The sequence below is a fragment of the Artibeus jamaicensis genome, unplaced genomic scaffold (genome assembly GCF_021234435.1).
Source record: "Artibeus jamaicensis isolate MK-2021 breed Jamaican fruit bat unplaced genomic scaffold, CSHL_Jam_final contig_1015, whole genome shotgun sequence".
NCBI classification, from domain to species: domain Eukaryota; kingdom Metazoa; phylum Chordata; class Mammalia; order Chiroptera; family Phyllostomidae; genus Artibeus; species Artibeus jamaicensis.
In genome coordinates this window covers 18276694-18297454 of record NW_026521194.1, presented here as the reverse complement: position 1 = coordinate 18297454, position 20761 = coordinate 18276694, and the positions used below count along the sequence as shown (strand labels likewise).

At 51.1% G+C, this 20761-nt stretch overlaps 1 protein-coding gene across 4 annotated transcripts in view; it reads left to right on the top strand.

Annotated features, from left to right (window-relative positions):
- Positions 1–20761, top strand: part of NRP2 (neuropilin 2) — a 116278-nt gene that overhangs the window by 46779 nt on the left and 48738 nt on the right. For all 4 annotated transcript variants that reach the window (XM_053656886.1, XM_037166050.2, XM_053656914.1 and 1 more), the window contains exons 7-10: positions 991–1146; positions 13455–13599; positions 16077–16426; positions 18304–18448. In XM_053656886.1, coding sequence (XP_053512861.1) covers positions 991–1146; positions 13455–13599; positions 16077–16426; positions 18304–18448 — 796 coding nt within the window. The remainder of the gene's footprint in view (positions 1–990; positions 1147–13454; positions 13600–16076; positions 16427–18303; positions 18449–20761) is intronic.

Below are 20761 nucleotides of genomic sequence, written 5' to 3'. Positions count from 1 at the left end.
AGAACCCTGAGGCCATTTGTCCTTTTCTTCCCTCTGTTTCTCAAAAAATCCTTCTCATCCTGCAGAGCTTCCAGAAAGTTCTTCCTTATAATGGGCATCCCATTAATTATAGCCTTAGTTTTGGTCCTTAATCACATACTTTCTCTTACTGCTATCCACCTGTTTGTCATGCACATACATAGCACTGGGTACTTCTTTTGAATGCTTAATAGTGCTGAGCCCATATTAAATAGGCAATAAATGCTTGCTGAATTAAATTCTCCCAGTGCGTACTGGCTACATTTTGAGCACACAGAGGTTACCATCAAGAAACGCTGTGGCCAGCAAAGGAATGACATCCAGCAAATTCCAAATGGGTTTCATGTTGTGGGAGAGGAGGTGCCTCAAAATGTTGGCTATCCTTCTCATCCAGCTAAAGGTCAGGACTTGGTGCATAAGCCTAATTGCTTGGGCAGACTCTGCATGCCCTTTGACCCCTTCCTGACCTGAATGACTAAATACACAATGGAGTGAGGTACTCAGGGAAGGGGAGGCAGCCCTGAGCTGAGACTTTTGCAAGTAGGGCATTATATGTCAATTGGATTGCATTGGACCAGAGGGAGTGAAGTGGATTGGATTGGATTTAGCCATTGTTCCTTTAAAACAGAATCTGCTTTTGCTATCCAAGGCAGGCTGTGGTTTAGTAAGAAGGGTTCCTTCTTCTAGGTGCCGGATGATTCTTTTAAGATAAACTTAATCCGTCCATTCAGATTCGCAAAAAGAATAAAAAGGAGGAAAAATAAATAAATGTTACAATTTCAAAGGTGCCCAGTTTAGTGTCAGATAAGTTGAGTTTACCCATCCAGTGGAATTGCAGACGGTCCTTCATCACCAATGCATGTGAGCTAGTCACGGTCACAGGTGTAACACTGTGTCCTTTGAAGAAAAAGCAAGCTGCCGCCTGGTGTTGCGAGCCACACACCCCCTTACTTCTCCACCTCTCCTCCTCAGGTGGACCTGCGCTTTCTAACCTTGCTCACGGCCATTGCAACACAGGGAGCAATTTCCAGGGAAACTCAGAATGGCTATTATGTCAAATCCTACAAGCTGGAAGTCAGCACTAATGGTGAAGACTGGATGGTGTACCGGCATGGCAAAAACCACAAGGTAAACCCACTTCCCCACCTCAAAGTCATGCTGGGATGGTGCAGGAGGGGTGGGGCAAGAAGAGTTTCAAGTCGACCCCACACAGGAAAGGAGGTCTGGCTCACTGAGGCTCAAATAACTGATGGAGGCCTGGGAGACGCTGGCCCAGAAAATGTTCTTTATCCTAAAATGATTGGAAAATACCATTTCTCCAAAAGCCTGGCTGCGGTTGCATCTTGCAGAGCAGAAAGAGGAGAGAGAGGTGGGGGCGGGAGAGAGAGAGAGAACATGCAGCCTGCTCTCTGACTGCAAATGAAGGAGGAAACGTGCTCCCAGCCCGTGTCTCCTACACAGGATTCATTGAGCATTTATGGCCTGAGTCCCTTCCACATGCTGGGTTAACAATCACAAAACCACATGAAATGGCAGTTCAGGAGTTACCAAGGTCTGGAAATGAAAGGGGCACAAATCCTGAGAGGGAATCACAATCTCCCGAAGAAGAAAGAAGACAGTACTTAATGAGGAGAAATTTAGTTTGTCAGGGACGGCGTCTGAACTGCCGATTGTGCTTGGCAGCAAAGCATCAAATTCTCTGGGCTGGTGCCCTCGGTGTCTGTGGCTCGCAGAGGTGTGTCCACCTGCGAGATGTGGGGCTTTTGTTGTCCGGGTGGATGAACGTCTGGCACTCAGTTTTCTTAAGACGCATGGCATTCTGGCAGTGAGCAGGCCAGCAGCCGGCACTGGGGAAGTGGTTGTGAGCTCGGTGTCTGGGGGGCTAATTGGTAATGGCCAGTGTTCTCACCTGGGCTGGGAAGGGGGTGGGGAGCTCTGTTTGTCATTGGCTGGCTCTCAGGTCTGGAGGGAGAGTGCTCACCCTTCTCTAAAGGGAACTGGGGACAGGGGGAAAGAGTGTCTCCACTTTAGTGCTGTAGTTCCACCAGTCCCCTGGTCTGTTGGGTCGTGAGTGATCAAAATGGGACACATGCAGCCAGACCTAGAGGGGCGACTAGACCCTAAACAGAGTCTTCTCAGCTGCTGTCACTGACCCGAGGCAGCTCGCTCTGCCTGGAGCAACTGGAAATCTTGGACACGGAAAATCCCAAGTTATAATGCTGGTGGCACTGCTTCACTCGGGAAATGTGAGTTTTTAAAGGAGTGGATTTTTTTTTTAAATTAAAATTGCCATAGTAACATGGCACCATTCATCCAAAAATCGTGGCTTCTAGATTTTACTAGGTATCAATGCACATAGATGCAGAAATTCCCCATTTCACAGAAAAAGCAAGTGAAAGGCCTCTGCACCCTGGCATCCAGAGCCGGATCTAGTTTCTCACTGACGTCACTTGTTTCAGAAAGAGTTTGGTCAAACAGCACTTGGCCATGGCAAGCTGGGTGGGCCTTGGGGGCTGGGTGCCCTATGGACTGAGTCTTCCTCCCACCCCACTCATTTTCATGCCTTCATTCTCCACCCACCCTTTGTGGTAGGAAACTGGTGGAGCCCAGAGGCTTAGCCAGGTGGGCGAGGGCCAGCAGCTGGTTAGGTGTGGGTCCTGGGGGAGGAGGAGGGGGCCCACCTGACCACCTCCCTGTCCAAGCTCAATGACTAAGCAGCGCTGGCCAGAGGGATACTGTAGCATAAGCCGATTTTAAAAGCACGCAGATGGACCGGGATGCTATTTAAAACACCATTTGTAGGAAATCTGCTTTTGGAAATACCTTAGCATTGCATATTTTGATAGAATGCTGTCCTTCCTGGCTTTATCCCTGGCATTCGTTCTGCAGGGAAGATATTCCTGAGAATTGAATTTTGCTTTCTGGGCTCCTTTAGAATCATTCTTCTCAACTTTTTCATGTTGAATACATCATTCTCTCTCTCTCGCTCTCTCTCGCCTCCTCTTCCTATCCTTGGCTACTGGCTAAATTTTTCTCCTCAGCAGCCAAGGGGTAATTTTGCTTTTGTTTTGCTGTTGTTCTCTGGTTGTTTCGTGGCTCAGTCTTGCCCACATAAAGGCACTGGAGCAGAGGAATAGCCCTGTTTCTCGCCATTAGAAATTCCTCCTCCTCGTGGCACCTGAAAGGAGGCAAGAGAATGCAAAGCCTGCCAATCGGGCATTTCCCCCTCCCCCACACCCCCTCGCCCCACCGCAGGGGGCAGGCAGGTGACGGGGAAACCTGCTGGGTCCTCCCTTCCCAGGGTGATCTCCAGTGCCCCTTCACCAGCAGAGTGACCCCCTGGATGTCTGTACTTAATGTGCAGATTCCATACCGCTCCTGCGCCTCAGCGTGGCTCTCTGGGCTGTTGGGGTTGAAATAGTCGCGTGAACCATGCCAAATAGATTTGTCAAGTCTGCTGCAGTTTGATTTGATGCCATGAAGGGGAGGCGGGGTGAGGAGGGGACTCGGGGGCAGTGGAGGGAGAGGCTCTGTCTATGACGGGCACTACCGCTGAGCCTTTCTTTGTAGCCACTGGATGGTGGGCGCCGTGCCAAGCTAACTGGTGCTAAGTAGCGGGCTTGAAAGCAAAATTCAGACAGCAGGACCTGTGAGCACAGTGTAGCCGAGAAGGAGGCAGCAGCCGGCTCCGCCGTGCGTATGGGGGAGGGTTCACAGATGCAAACCAGTGCATGGGGTGTGAAGAGGGGATGGCGATGTTTACAGCAGAAATGTGGGAACCTGATTTTATTCCCTGGTCACTGTCAACAGCAATGCAATGTACCAAAGGCCAGGGAATTTGGGAAACTGGAGGAAAACAAGATTAATGAGCCCTCAGGGTAACGGAAAGTGGCTGTGCTATTGCCTTGCAAAACACTATTTACAATTTGGACCCAGACTGGGCTAAGGCAAGGACTGGGCCTGCAAGGGGGGTTGGGGGGACAACTTTCTCCTTGTGTCCAGGAAGTGAACTCTTTTCCAGCCTTCCCCAACCGGGAGCAGCATCTTCTTAGTCTCTTCCATCCAACAGGCCACGTGAGACTGCCCCCGAAAAAGGGCTTACACTGTTGCTGTGGGCATTGCAAGCATCCTCCAGGCAAAGCGCAGCACAGCCTGTGGTGCAGGCCATATGCACCACACATTCCTGGGTCCTTGTCCAATTCCACATGCCATAGGCATGGAACCTATGGTTTTCCTACAGGGTGGGCCCCTTATGCACACTTACAGCATAAGCACAAGGCAGAGAGCTCATCCGCCGGAGGCGGCCCACGCCCAGCCCGTGTGCTCCCTTAGATTATACAAATTGCTTCACATAGATTTCTTCAGAAACCACAAGCAGAAAACGACTGCTTTTGGTTTCCCCAGCTGTATTAATAACACCCCAAACACAGACGGAGTGTTGTAAATACAACAGTAGAAGGTTCATGGATGTGTCTGTAATTATAGGCACAATTATGTACACACAAACCCAGGAGAGGCCTGGAGATAGAGGGAGGAGCTGGCCAGGTTCCTGCTCACCTCGGAGTCGCTGGTTCCGTGCCTTTGCATTGGAGGTAATGAGACCAAGACTGGTGTTGGGACAGGGGGACAGAGGCCATTGCCCTTATATGTTCAAGTAAAAGCCATTGTCCTCGGTCCTCCCTTACCTGGCGAGTATGGGCATCTCCCTTGCTGACACAGCTCTGGTTACCTTTCTCTTAGTCACCGTGCTGCTGGGCTACTCTGTTGTATTTAGAATAATTTTGGCTGAAAGTAAGTCTACGGGTTGCTAAATATATCCTGGTGACCACATTGAGGACGGGAGGGTGAGGACTGGGATGAGGAAAGGTTTGGGTCCAAGAATGTATAGAATGACCCCCACAGTGAGTGGCAGAAATGCACTAAGCTCACCAAATTAATGTGACGGTGACCTCCAAGGGGCTCAGAGAGCCCTCAGACTCTGGCTTATACACTTCCATCAGCGTTTCAAAGACTGTGAAATTGAAGATTTCAAAGACAAGTAATTTGTCTCCGGGACACGGAAAACCCTGTAGAAGGCACCTGGTCACCAGGCTTTGATTCCCAGACTGGCGGGGGACCCACGCCTGGCTCATCATCTTGCATCCAGGGGGAAATTGGCTTCCTAGATGTTCTGTCTAGAGGTCAGGAGGTGTGCTTTGTCTAGGAAAGCCTCTGTTGGAGTGGAGATCCGAAGGCAGGTCGCAATTAGACAGCATGGCGTAGAGTGCCAGGCTCAGCATTTCAGAGTCTGGGCTCCTTCCTAGAACCCTGAGGATGTAGAGTTGAAAGAGGTTGCTTTGCATTTGATTTGGCCACACTCCTTGGAAACAAACAAACGTCCCACTTCAAAAATCTTCTGTCCTATATTTATTTTCTAAATTAAAACTAATCATTTCGAAAGCCGTTTGAGAATTTCAAAACCTCTGTGAAACAGATCAGAGGCTGAGGAGGAGAGAGAGTGGTGTCCGAAAACCAACCCCCCCCCAACTCAGTTGGCTCACAGTTCAAACCACATGGCGGCGTCAACTTTTAGACGATGTGCTGCATGACCTCAGAAATTTCTGTGCTCAGGCCTGTGCCTCACTCAGTGTTGCATCTGCCCAAGTGGAATGGTGCTGCAGCTGCTGTTGGCAGAGCACCTTGGGATCTGTAGATAGATGGAAGGCTCTCTGCCGATATAATTAATGTATTAGGCCCGCAAAGCTCTTCTTGAGCAGAAGCAAGTTATCAATTTAAAAAGTAACAAGGCCCCATGGGATATTTATGTGCCTCTTTTAAAATCAGAGGTCTGGAAGGGGCCTAATAGGTCATCCTGACCACTCCCTGCGTCTGAGGGGGCCTGCGACGGAGCTGATTGGCCAAGGGCAATCGGCCTTTTCCTCTTGGCCTCTTTCTTCTCTTAGGAGTGCAGTCATTCCTCCAATTAATGATGTTGAGTTTTCCAAAAATACCTTTTTTAAAAATACCTCCTGGTAAAGGACTGGCCTCCCCTTATCCTTTTGATTGCCATAATTGTGTTTATTGTATATAAGATTAGGACAGTGACTCAAACCATCAGCTGGGCATGGGCATCAGCCTTCAGAAGTCGTGGGTATGATTGCATTGTCTCACCAGGCTTATGTGTTCAGAAGAGGGCCGATGCCTTTTCCAAATTCACCCCCCAGTTTAACTGCCCCCTCAGTTATAGCTGAGAAGAATCCAGGGCCCTAGGTAATTAAGTTTGTCCCTTATCCATCCATTTGCCATGGGATGAGCTCAGACCTTTAGCCTCTCCACTTAGGAAGCTCAGGGAAAATTTCATTATACATATGCTTGGAACCTTTTCTCTATCAGGCTCCCCTTGCTGGCTTCACCCAACTCCCCTGGGTGCTGAATTATCTCTGGGAGCTGAGACCAGCCTCCCTGGCACTTTCAGCCTTGGTGCTAAATTCCCCATGCTCCCCAGACCTCTGCTGTGCGCAGGGGCTGATGCGATGGAGCAAACGAGCAAGGGACGTGGAAGGGCGTCCTGGTTTTGCTGGGCTGGGAAAGCCTGCTCTCTGCCCGAACCCTAGAGGCCCCAGATGAGCACCAGTGCCGATGCCTCATTCAGTCGATTGTCAGGTTCTCTGCTCTGGCCGTTTACTGAGACTCCCCCAGAAGAGCTAGACAGGTGGCAGGTAGGCTTAAGAACCTCATTCCATGTACTTTTTTGGTTTCTCTGCTGCCCACCTGCAAGTTACAAAAAATGTGGCAGTGTCTCCTTTAGGAGGTTTTCCCTGTCGAGGGCCCTTCCTCCCCAGTTAGAATGTCTGCCCGCCCCCTGCCCGGCCCGCACAGGAGGATGTTGACCATTCCCTCCAGCCCTTCACTGCTCTGTCGCTATACTCTCCCCCACCCCATCTCTCCTCCAGCCCCGAATCCCTGAGCGGCCCTCCTCTCCCCTTCTCTCCTCCCTGATGCTTTCCTGTCTCAGATCCTGAAACCCTAATCCTGTTAGTGTGCCGTGTTCCAGGGCTCAGCATCTCCATGGGGGTAACATAATCCTGCACACGCAGATGGGGATGCACACACCCCCACCCCGACCCCCCCAGAAAGAAACCCACAGGCCGCCCCCGCCCTGCACCCCGTGACACGCTCCTGCTCCTCCCTCTCCTCCTTCACATTAGCAAAAAACAGCTTGATGACAAAAACAGCCCTAAAGTAGAGGAGGAGGAGGAGCCAGGAGGGGGTCGGTCCTAGAGGAGCGTTTGGTAGTTAGGGAAGTGGCTTCGCCCCGCCCCCATCCTTACCCTCACTTAGATTCCCTCTCTCGTGCACATGAGAGAGATACATCCTTTCTGACTCTGAGTCTGGCTAAGTTCCCACATCCACTAGAATGAAAGCTTAAAAAAATCTTTTTTATAGTCTTCATGGAGGAGTTTTCAGAGAGAAATGTCAGGACCATGATTTAGAAAAGGGGGGAGGAAATGTCCATTACTTTAACATCCTTTTCCCCGAGTGTAGCTGTACCCCTCACCCCTCACCTGTTTCCTGCAACTAATTAATTAAACAGGATAACATTCATTGATTGACAGTTTCTTTCTACGCGTAGATCCCACGCTGGTTTCAGAGAAAGTGCAAGGGCAGCGGGTGGAGAGGGGGCACGGGCCCCTGGGCTCTGCAGGGAGGATGAGTCGGTGCGTTTGCTCCCTCCCTTCGTTCCTGCCACCTCTCTGCTGCCTGCTTCGTCCTCCTCCTCCTTCTGGGTCTGTACCAAGTACGTAGAAAAGGAGAACTTTGGGTGCAGTGGGAAGAAGTACTTTTCTCTTATTTTTTTATTTTTATATTATACTGAAACCAACACAAAATAAAATTATTGAGATTAAATGTGATTGAGAAATACAATTTTTTTAAGTTTAATTTATTTATCTTTAGAGGGGAAGGGAAGGAGAGAGGGAGAGAAACATCAATGTATGGTTGCGCCTCATGCATCCCCTGCTGGGAACTGTCCTGCAACCCAGGCATGTGCCCTGACTGGGAACTGAACCACGATTCTTTGGTTCACAGGCCCGCACTTAATCCACTGAGCTACACCAGCCAGGCAGTTCTTTTTTTTTAAAGAAAGAAGTAGAAGAACATTGCCTGCACACTTTCTACCTCAGGGCCCCAACACTGGGCTGGCTTTAAAAAATTTCCTGCTTTCTTTGCAGCCCCTGGAGCTGCCTGAATTCGGATATTTACAGAAAAAATAGAAACAAACTGTAGGTCACATCATAGGTAATGAAGAGATGGGTGAGTGCGGACTGAACACCAAAACCCTGCTAAAGGGGAGGCAGTGCCCATAATGGGAGGCTGCATCCTCCACCAGGGACCCACCTGCTCGGTGAGGAACGCCGGACAGCCGGGGGACTCTGTGAGGCTGCACTCAAAGGCTTCGGTGCACGTGGAGCGTCTCCACTGTCCTGGGCCCCGGGGCGTCGATGGCAGACAGTGTAGTGTGTAAGAAAGGGACTTAGGTCTGGCAGAAAGTCCCCCAGCCCAGAGGCCTCACGGGTAGGCAGGCCGAAATGCTCACTGTTCCCAGCTGCGCCAAATTCACTGCACATTATTCACCGAGGACTCAAGCCAGAGTCAGCAGAGAGAGGTCACTGTGACTTGAAATGGAGTGGAAAAGAGAGAAAGGTTGGCCTTAGAAACCATCAGTGATGCTTTCAAATTATAATTTTCCTGTATTTTATATGGTATTACAATCCACACCTTATGCGCTCACAGGCATGGTCAAAACATGTTTATTTTCTTTTCCTGGCAGGGGTTGGGGGGAGGGATATAGATAATAACCAAACTGGGATGTTGGGTAGCAGCCAATTTAATTGGCAGGTGCCCCCCTCCCCCAGAGGTGCAAATCAGAAAACCCGCGAGGTGCTGCTGGTTTCAGATTCTGTCTCACTGAAAAGAAACCAAAGGTCCCGAGAATCAATTGCAAAGTGTTGGATTACGTTCAGAATACAGCGAGACACCAAATGGATTATCCAAACCACTCTGTGCCCTGAATTGTTTGTTAAACTTGGTTTACAAAGATGCATTTGAAGAAATCTTTATGTTCAACATAGCTTTTGTATTTATAGATTTTTTTTTCTCTATTCCCACCTCTTAAGAAAGCTAGGGTCACCTTGAACATACTTGTGGTTTTCCTTTGGGTGCTAAGGCAACCAAATTAGCATTTTTCTTTTAAAATTAATAAAAATGTATACCATCTGTGACATCCAGCTTTTCAAGCAGATGTTATAATTTGATCGCATTAGATATATGCCTTTCTGGCTGTACCTTATGCTGACAGTCCACTGAGTTTTCTCAGCATCATGAACACCTCACCGCAAAATTATGGCTTGAGAATGTTTGGCCTCGAGCTTTGACTTGGGAGCCAACGGCTTTCAGAACTGGTGCTCTCCCGATCTCACCAAGACCCACTTGTGACTTGTGACATCGCTTCCCCTCTCATTTCTGTCCTGGGTGTTATGTTGGGACTGGAGGCCACGGGACGGCTGGTGGACTGTACCGTATCTATCGGCAGGCCTGTTATTGACTTCACTTTCCTGAAGGAGAGACCAAGGTATCTAAGGTTTATTGATTTGCCTATAGTGACTCAGTGAGCCAGCAGGGCATAGGGAATAAAACCAGTTTCCTGGCACTGTCTCTTGTGCACACAACCCCTGACCTTGCAATGCCTAGTCTGGAAGCCAAGAATCCATCTCAGAGGATTTGGCCAGAAAACTTATGAAAGGTGATTCTGAAACCACAGAAGCATTGAGAAAGTCATAAAGATGTATAATATATGATAGCATTTACCAGCCATAAATAGGGGATGCAGGGAGAAAATAGAGACCTTAAAGTCCATTGGGTCAGGAGAAATAGAACGTGCTTAATATTTCATTAAAATGGATTTTCATAAATTGCACTTTGATATCTTTGGACAAAAGACAATATATAAGGCCCAAGGTATTGTTATTTATTATTCTTCATTATTTATCATTTGAACTGTTATGGAAGCAAAACATCCACCAGATATACTCTTCCTCTGAATGGGGCACTCGCCATGGGTTCTGGTCACCATTCAAGGTGCACGAACGTCCACAGCACTTGTCCACACACCACTGAGGCTGTCAGGGACTGTGAGTAACTAAAATGCCCTGTGACAACGAGCACTCTCCGGGGGCAGGGCTAAATTGAAAACTCTTGTGACGGCTGAGAATCTGGGGGGCAATAAGGATCTTAGAAATCAACTCACACAGTCCCCTCCTTTAATAGAGGAGGGAGTTGGGGCTCACACTTTCGAGCTAATCAGCAGTAGAGTCTGTGTCCTGGCTCCTAGTTCAGTGGTGTTTGGGTCCCCTGGCCCCCACATGCCACACTCAGAGTAAAAGGTGTATAAATAGTTTACTGAAATAAGATGGTATTCCTTTAGCAAAGGGTCCCAGTTGCAGAGGACAGAGGTCAAGAGCAAACAAAACACCGAGAAGGGACTGGGCCAGGAACCATGAAGGGCCGCGAGGCCACGTCAGAAGAGCCTGATTTGGTTCCGGGGGTGGGAGAAGCTGAGCAGACAGAATGGCTGCCTGACGTTCAGTTCGAGCAGCCAGGCTGGGGGCCTGGGGCAGACAGACCAAGTATGTGCCTCCGTTTCTGACTGCTGTCACTGTAGGCGGAGACCTGAGGGTGCTCCCTCAGCGCCTGTGATCACGTGCATCCATGGGAAGACCAGCCTTCTCCCTGACCGTGTACACAGGAGTGAGCACACACATGCTGCCACACCCACACACACGCCAGCCTCCCGAAGGCCGTGCAAAGACACAGTCATTTCCTCACTGAGGTGGGGGAAGAAAGGTTTCTTCATATTATCTGCCAAGGCTGAGAAATGAAGAGGTCAGATAAGATAAAATTGGATATTAAAAACACATAAGACATGCTGTGTTTCTAACTAAACAGCACCAGCGTGGTGTGTGAGCTGTGGATTGCAGCTGTGTTAAAGTTCGAATCCACTCAACGGTCCAATTATGCATTCACATGGCCAACCAGGCCCCTCCCCTCCAACTCCTTAGCCTCTCCTGATGGAGGCCACACACAGTCACTGTCATCATCCTCAGGGAGCTGGCCAGTGGTGGCCCCCCCACTGCTCACAGCACCCGTCCCAAATAAGCAAAGTGCTGCATTTGCTTCTTCCTTGCCAAAACAAAACAAAAACAAACAAAGCCTCTGCCTCATGCTGAATTCTAGGATTCTGGGAGCACTGATTCATCTTCCCTGAATGGGTCCAGTTCCTCTCTCCCTTTCCTCAGAGCCACGGAGTACTTTCTAAGCTCCCAGGAAGCCAAGGAACGGGCACGGTGAAGTGGGGGCCTTCCTGGGCCCTGCTCCCTCCTTCCAGTCTTCCCCGTCTGAGATTAAGAGCCTCGGCGCCTCTCTCGGATTCTCTCCGCCTCTCTCTGCCCGCCTTCTCCCGGGTGTCTGGCTCTTGCCCTCTTTCTGGGTGTTTCCTTGGCCGTTGGCCTTCCCTGCTTTGTCCTCTTGCCCCTCTGTTCCCTCCGTCCCTGTGCATAAAGCAGCAGATGGAACTGGGGAGAGATGAGTGGTCAAGCCGTCCTGCCTCTGTGTTCCCTGCAGCCACCAAGGCAGCCGAGGAGGAAACTGGTGTCCTTAGGATCAGAACAGTCCAGGCTCCCCAGGACTTGGTGGGCTTAACACCCAGAACAAGAGATTTAAACAGAATTCAGTGGACTGGCAAAAACCTATTTCTCCCTCTCCCTTCCTCTATTTGTCTTAAGCAAGCCACATCTCATTTGGTTGCGAAAGGTGTGGTGTCTCTTAACCCTTTGTCCTCACGACCAGTGGTGTGCTTTATGTTAAATGGCTCTAACGTTGGACCTTAGCAAGCAGGAAATGTGGTGGGGTCAAGGTTGCCAAAAAGCAGAGCTTCTGATTACCCTTCCTGGGGAAGAAAGGACCGCCTTGTTCATTAGCTCTGAGCTTCCATGCTGCTCTTTGCTGTTTCCCAGAGCATTCTAAACTGAGATTATAAACGCACCAGGAAGCAGCTCTGCACCCATTCGGTCCATGTGTGGAGACCCTAAGGGCTCCGTGACTTCCAGGCACCAACATAAACACTGCAAATGTATTAGAAGAGATGACGGTCTACCTAGGAAACCACAGCCTACACCCTAAAAACGTGGCCAGGGCTGTTGGATCCAGACACATGGCTCAGTTTCCTCATCAGTGAAGTGGGAATAATAATACTTAACTTCGGGGTGTTGTGGATGCACTTGGCTCTACAGAGTGTCTGGCTCAAAGGTGCTCCTATTCAGATACACCAGTTTCCCAGCCCGTCCGTGCCCAAACACTTGGTGCAATCTAGTATCAGGACCTGACGCATCCACTCCCCTACCCAGGAGAAATTGCTAGCTGTGCCACAGCCGGCTGTGAGTAGATTTATGGTCACTTGATTATTCCAGCCATGACAGGTGTGATTTAAAAGTGATGGTTGGTAACTTCATCTTCCCCTCCGCCCTTATTCAGAAAACCAGAAGAAACTCACATATACTTGCCCCAGCTACTTTTTTAATGGAGAGCAAGCACAAAAAAGCATAAGGTCCATATGGCAGTTATTGATTTGGGCCATCTGGTAAGCTAGGACTGGCTCCCACCATGTTGGATTAGAAGCTATTCCAAAAAGCCTTTCCTCTGGTAAGAGATGCATTGGTCAGATGGGGACAGGGATGGATTTCATTACAGGGCGGGGACTACAGCGAGAGGAAGTCAGAGAAGGATTCCAAGGGGACCGTCTGCAACCCTGACCCTACAACAAAGACCAGAGAGAACCAAGAACATGTTGATTGACGCAGGGGCACTGGGGGTGGACGGTGCCTCCCGCCCGTTCGTGGCACAAGGAGGCCTCTAGGTAACTAACAGAGACAATTGTGAAGCACTTCCTAATTATTAAATACCCTGCAAATATGACTGTATGCCTGCAACATGAACACAGGGGAGAGTCAAGTTCAAGCTAATGAGTGAGGTCCACGAGCCCTAAAAGATGACATTTCTGCTCCATTTTTAAAGGATATTCTACTTCCCCCATGCTTAGCTTCTGAAGTGTTTTTCTTTTCACAGTGCCTTCCTTGCTTGCTCTCAGCCCAGAGGCAAAATTTTCTTTGCCTCCAAAAGTTTTTGTGAAGACCGTTTATTGTTTTCAAGTTAGAGCTCTGTGAGAAATTAAATTTTTTTTCATGGTGCTTCCAAAAACGCCCCAAACAACAAACCCGCTGATTATTTTTAAACTTGAGGGAAATAAAAGTCAACAGAACTTCCCCATCCCCTTCAAAGGCTGCACGGGTGGCCCAACTACAAATGAGGATTTCATTCATGTGGTCTCGCATCTTACGTTACAGGTATTCCAAGCCAACAACGACGCAACGGAGGTGGTTCTGAACAAGCTACACACGCCGCTGCTGACGAGGTTCGTCCGGGTCCGCCCTCAGACCTGGCATTCGGGCATCGCCCTGCGGCTGGAGCTTTTCGGCTGCCGGGTCACAGGTGAGGGGGGCCTCCACTGAGGTTGGGGAGCTGGTGGCATCCTGGGCTCTGCAAATAGCACGATTGCTTTGCGTGACCTTTCTAGAAGGATTGGCTCAAGGATGCAAGTCCTAGCAGAATTCCTCCATTCATTCATTCATTCGTTCAGTATATACTCATTAAAAGTCTACTGTTTCTACTGGCTGACATTTATTGAATGCTAACTGGGTGCCAGGTTCCATTCTAAGCACTTCAGGTGTGTTACCTTTTATAATCTTCATAAGGACTCTATGGATTACATGTCATTATTCTCTCCATTTTAGAGCTGAGGAAACCAAGACTTGGGGACACAGGTCCCCCTGGCAGTAAGCAGTAGAACCAGGGTTTGAAACTAGGTAGTTTGAACTTAGAGCCCGGCTCCCAAATAACACTTTCTGCTGCCTCGTCTGGGGGCCAAGAGCTATGCAAGGCGTTGTGGATACGGTGATGAGCACAATGACCCAACTCTGTAGGGACATCTGGGCAAGTTGGGAAGACACAGTGATGCACAAACAAACCCGTAAATGAAAGTAAAATCAAAACTATGATAAAGAACATTGCAGAGGACTTGACCCCACCTTAGAGGTCAGGGAGGAGGAGGACTTCCTTGAGGAAGTGGTGACCGAGCTGGGGGCAGAGGGCACACAGGCCTCACCTCGTTAAAAACTGGAGGGAAGGTCCACCAGGGAGGGGTCACAGCTTGCTCAGTGGCACAGGGGCAGGATGGACAGAAAGAGAAAGTGGGCATGGAATGTGAGCTGAGACCTCAGGGGGTCTCAGCAATGTGGGGAACAGATTGGAAGGACCATGGCAGGCACAGGGGTAGCATCAGAAGGCTGGTGCAGTGGTGGGGAGGAGAGAAGGTGGTGGCTGGCCCAGCCACAGCCATTTATGAAGAGTCTGCACCCTTCGTCTTGTAGACTAAGCCCAGAGCAAACCAGTTGCTTCTTTGGCCTGGAAGCGTCTTCCGTGTACATCTGCTCACCATCCTGTCCCCTAGTCGTTCATTCCAGCTCAGACAGGGCGTGCTCCATGCTGAGACACTGTCTCAGGCTTCTATTAATAGTTAAAACACCTCACATCTATACGGTCTCGGTAGGTTTCACATGCCTTCCTTGCACACCATCTTGTCTACCATCTGTAACAACCCTGTGAGGTCAGCAGGGCAGAACACCAAGACTCAAGGAGGATCAACAGCTTGCCTAACGCCACCCAACCAGAAGGCGGCAGAGCCAGAAACTGAGCCCACATTTTCTCAGTACAATCCTCTGCTCTGGTCACCTTTGCACAAAGACTCAGCTTCCCTTGTGTGGGAGTGGTTCCTCCTAGCCCTACCGAGGGGACTGTGTTTTGTCCCTTTCACATTGCTGTTCCAGTCTGCACAGGCTAACCAGCAAGGGCTCAGTTAAAACTCACTTTTCTGGGAAACTGAGAAGGGAGAGCCAGCGGGTTTGAAGAATTGGGGCCACCTGGAGGATCTGTAATTCGGCTCACAAGAGTCTAGCGAGCACTGACGGTGGACCCTGCCTTCTCCGCTCACTCATTGGCTGCACAAACACCCTGCCGTGGGCCGGCCCCATGCTGGAGCTGGGGCTGGAGAAGTGAGCACAGCAGATGCGGTCTCTGCCATCATGGAACTTTCGGGCTAGTGGGCGAGGCAGATAATTCACAAAGACAAGTACTGGATAATTAACAAACTGGGAAGTGTGTCTGGAGGAAAAGAACAGGGCGCTCTGAGCAAGAGTGACTGCAGAAACCTAACTGACCGTCGCTTGAAAACTGGGGGACAGCCTTTCTGAGGGTGTGGCACGTAAGCTTGGCAGATGAGTAAAGGGTGGGGTGGTGACGACCGAGGGGAGCAGCATTTGGGGCTCGTGGGAAGGACAGAAGGTAGGAAGGGGTTGCGATAACACCTGCGGAATAGAGATCTGACCCCAGGAAGGCTTCCCTCCAGCTGGGAAAACGGTCACCAGGAAACTATGCTCAGCCGAGCTCCTGCCTGTGCTCACACCACCCCAGGGAGGGTCATGGGGCTAGTGTCACCAACAAGGATACGGGAGCCTGTGGCTGACAGCATTGGATGCTTAGACATGCCAGGCACAGGGCTGTGAGCTTTTGTATAATAACTAGCAGGATCCTTGCAACAACCCCCAAGGGGTCAGTACTACTATTAGTCCTTTAGACCTGGGAAACTGAGGCACCGAGCAATTCAATCATTTGCCCGAGGTCATACAGCCAGCAAGTGGCAGAGCAAACAAGAACCCAGGCAGCCTGGCTCCCACTCTTGGCTCTTAACTGCAACACTATTCTACCTTGAAATGCAAAGAATTAAGTGCTGACTAAAAGCGTTTGCTACCAGTTGGGTCTTTTTTTACAGCTCCCAAATAACAGAGGGTGGTCCCCCATTGGTTGATACGGTGTCAGCCCTGGCCTCTGATGTCTTCCCTGTCTCTCCGCAGATGCCCCCTGCTCCAACATGCTGGGGATGCTCTCGGGCCTCATCACCGACTCCCAGATCTCCGCCTCCTCCACCCGGGAGTACCTCTGGAGCCCCAGTGCCGCTCGCCTGGTCAGCAGCCGCTCGGGCTGGTTCCCTAGGACCCCTCAGGTCGAGCCAGGCGAGGAGTGGCTTCAGGTGGACCTGGGAGTGCCCAAGACGGTGAAAGGTGTCATCATCCAGGGGGCCCGAGGAGGAGACAGCATCACCGCGGTGGAAGCCAGAGCATTTGTGCGCAAATTCAAAGTGTCTTACAGCCTGAACGGCAAGGACTGGGAATACATCCAGGACCCCAAGACCCAGCAGCCGAAGGTAAGCCATCCCCAGAGGACTCTGGAAACTTCCTCTAAGTGGGCAGTTTAAGTTGGGGTGCTGGTTTTTTATCTAGGTGCTCATCACCAAACCCCTCTATTCCAGAATAACAGATATTACTTAAGAGATTACTTTGTGCCAGGCACTGCACTAAATGCCTCCTTTTAACCATTATTATTTTAATCCTTAGAACACTTTTTAGAAGGCATGCCCTTTTGCCACTCCCATTTTAGGGATGACAGACTGAGGCTGGACGTCATGCCTAGGGTCACATGGTATCCCTGCGGTGGTTCCACGACCCAGGCCTGGAAAGTCTGATTCCAAAGCCTGAATGCCTTTCTGTCAAGTTCAATGCCCATTGTATTCTCTTTCAGATTAAAGTTTCCTAACAATTGGCCAGACATCCAGAGGAGATGTGGTTTTTGGAGGCTAAACTATAGAAACGAAGGCTATTACTTCCAAAAACAACTGTTTTTCTGAACGTTGCTGCCCTCCTTTGCAATTTCCTAGTCTTGACTCTTCCATCTTCCCCGCCTCTCATGCCGAGGCTGGGCCGGCCTCAAGCACAGGCCAGTGTAGCGCAGCCCCTTCGGCCGGCAGAGGAGTGAGGGTTGGCCTTCCACAGGGCGTGGAGGGGCCCCAGGAAGGAGAGAGGACACCACATCCCTTCTCCAGGTTAATGTCCCAGTTAGCGGGGCTTCCCCGTCCTCACTTCTAAGTTATCCCCTCGTTTTCCTCAGGAGAACAGGGCCCGTAACAAGGAAGGGGGTATCACGTGTCTCTGTCTAGCCCCTTTACTAAGAAAATGTTTTCATTCCTAATGCAGAGACGAGGGCTGGCCTGGAGGTTTTGCAATGCTGGTGTAAGCTCCCAGCTTGCAATTCCAGAGGCTTGGGAAGGGTTCAGGGCTTGGTAACCGGAACCTTCAGGGGATGGAGCAGAAGTTGGACCAGAGACATCCCCAGGGAGAGCTGACCCTGGCTCTCCTTAACCATTGTGGGGGCCTGGGAAAGGAGATGGTCTTAGCCAGGGTCAGAGCCTGCCCTCGCCCTGACAGCCCCCCTCTTTTGGAACTGTGGAGCCAGGGCATCCTGCACAGCGCGGTGATTCTGCAGCATTCCTGGACGCTGATCAGCCACAGCCCTGGCTGCCCCTACACCAAACCAACATTCCCCCAAACCAGCGGCTCCCGGCTGTACTCTGGGTTGGGTCCCCCCCCTGATTTGCACCAGGGCGCTCAGTCCCACCGCCATCAGTCTCGTGTATTGGGGCTCTAGGGGAGTTTTCTTTCGGTAGAACTGACTCCAGTAACGCAAAGGTCTGGAGACCACAGCCTCTGACCATCAGTGTGTGACCGGAAGGGGTCCTCGTTAACCTAGAGAAGGCGATGGCCACTTTCCCTTCAGCCTCTCAGTGAACTTAAAACCTATCAGTCAACGGGGCTCTCTCAATCTAGGCTTTTAAAAATAGCAAAAGAACTTCTTTTCTTAATCGACTGAGAACTTTGGGATGGGCAGGGCCGCCTAAACTCCCTCCTCTTCTCCCTGGCACAGTCCAGCTGACGACTCATTTGGAGCCTAATGCTCTTCTGAGCCCTCAGTTTCAGTCCCAGGGCAGAAGGCAGGACCTGGCAATCGCCACCGACACGGGCTCCGTGATCTGGGCCTCTAACCACCTTCCCAAGGAATAAGAAGAGCCTTGGTCTGAGAACAGAGCACCCAGGGGTCATGATGTGCAGTGATCGTGAATCAACCATGACGCTGCCTTCTTCTTGGATGTGAAGGGTGGGAAGGAGAAGAGGGGGAGGAAAGGGAAGGAAGGGATGCTGGAGGAGGCGGTGCCTCATAAGAAGGCTGAGCGCCCTGGCTCCCCTGCAGCTGTTTGAAGGGAACATGCACTACGATACGCCTGACATCCGGAGGTTCGACCCCGTCCCTGCGCAGTACGTGCGGGTGTACCCCGAGAGGTGGTCGCCAGCAGGAATCGGGATGCGGCTGGAGGTGCTTGGCTGTGACTGGACAGGTAAGGCCCCGCCTTGTCAAGATGCCCGGGGAGGAGGTCAGACCGTGATGTGGGTGGGGCCAGAGAGGACACCCATCCCCAGTCGAAACCCTATTAGCCCCAAACCCTGCAGAGCTGCCTGCCCTGGGCCCCACCATGTTCTCCTGCCTCAGGCCATGGGGACCACAGCCTCTGGTCTTGGGACAATTTCTCGGGGGGGGGGGGCTTTGTCATTTTTGAAGGATGATTTCAGCTCTCCAGCCCGAGTCTCAAAAACAAATCATAACCACACACCACCCACCCAAATTCAATTAGACCCTGACTCTTCAGGCCATGGAGCTGTGGCTGTTGATTTAGGGAAAGAAAAAAAACCCTCATGATAATAAAGTAATTGGTTTATGTCTGAATCTGGCCTCCAGATGTCAGTGGCTAAGAGACTGCATTTTCATTTCGAAGCCACATCTGTAAAAGGCATTCATTTGCTCAGGAGGGACCCTGTTGCTGGGCACTGCTTCCCAGTGTGTGGTGGGAGACTGCTCATTCCTGCCCCTGCCGGGCGGCCCGGCTCTGCTGAGTACACACACCCACTCTCCCATTTGCCGGCAAGGGCCTGGTCCTTCTGAGTCGGACCCGACCTTTCCTCTGGGCACCGGCCCTCCCTCCTCCACAGGGCTGACACTGGGTCTCCCCTGGGCACCCACACTGCCTGTCGGAAGGGGCTTGGGCAGCCAAACGAGCCCCATGCCAGCGGGTGCGGCAGGCGGGCTGAGCCTCCCTGCCCCACCCCACCAGGGCCCCAGGTGTCTGCATTTTCCAGTCTGTGCCGTACCTGTCACCAGCTCCCCCAGCAGGGTAGCCTGAAGGATTAATAAGGGCATGCCGGAGAAGCGCCTTCGGCTCCGGGGAGGAAAGTGCCTCCCGTGTGCAGCTGCGGTGGTGCAGAGGGGCAGGCCCGCTGAGGCCGCAGCTGGGATCCCGCCCAGCTCAGCCTCTTCTCAGACTGAAGGCAGCCCCAGCGCACACACTAAGTGGGAAGGCACTTTACTCCCCATCGGGCAGGACCAAGGCCAACTTTCCCTGCTGCCGGCTGAGTGTGCACCACCTGTCTGCTGGCGGTGCTGAAAACTCCCCCTCCGGCAGCGACACAAGCTGGTGGCATGTGCGGCCTCCTTGGAATCAGAGTATTAGAGTCACGAGACCCGGGAGCCTCTGGGCCAGTGGCTTTCAAATGTTTTTAACCGTCACCCACAACTTAAAATAAATTTATACAACAACCCACTTGACCTACAAGCACAGGAGTGTGCACGTACACACACATGCAAGCACACCCACGTGTGGGCCCGTGGGGAAGAGTGTGTTATCTCCCAGATTGCCATGTACAAGCCCTGCCTTTGCTGGTCACTGGTGGCATAGCCCCAGACAAGGTGCTTAGCCTCCCACCAGGTCAGTTAGCTTAGCAGAAAGATGGGGACGCAAGTGACACAGCTACGCCCCCTCAGACAATTGGGAGGAGCCAGTGAAATGGCAGGCTTCAAGCACTTGGACTGCTGCCCAGCACCTGATGTGTTAGGATACGTGAAAAGGGCTGAAGGAAGATTCTGGAAGCAGTGTTCATCCTCACCGTGCCTGTGCACTTTGACATAGTGTCGTCCCTACTTTTCAAATGCTAGTCTTGACCCATTAAATTGACTCCACAACCTACTAATGAGGGCAACATATAGTTTGATAAAAAATCATAAATCTAAGCCAACCCCTCTTTCACAGACAAGGAAACTGAGTCCCAGAGAGAGGAAACGACTGGCCAGAGGTTGTTCAGCTCGCTGGGGCTGACTCACATTCCCCTGCCCCCCTCGGCCCCTCTGTGCCATGCCTCTCCCGGCAGGACAGTTGCAAATCGCCTTTTCCACTTACTGCTCCCCCACCCCAACCTGGCCCAAATTACACTGGTGATGGTCAGCAACAGGTTTCTCATTTCAAAGTCCTGCCTGGTCATTCCTCGGAAGATCAGAGTTGGGGCCGGCCTCCCTCCCTTTGAAGTCTCAGACATCTGGTTTCGATTGCAGTTTAACGGGCAGTTACCTCGGAGCACCCAGTACAAACACAGTGGTCACAGAGGCTGGCTGCCGTTTCTTCACTGTCAGTCACACTCCCTGCCCACTTGTGCCTTTCAGCCCCCTGTGCCCCTGGGTTTAACGTCATCTCCACCAACCAGCTCACCCGTTTTGCTACCTAACATTTCCAGAAGCTGCTCTGCTAGGGCTTGTGGCTTTCTTGCTTTTCACACGTCGGTCCGTTTCCGAGACTCATCCTTGGTTCGCTTCTTCATCCCTACCC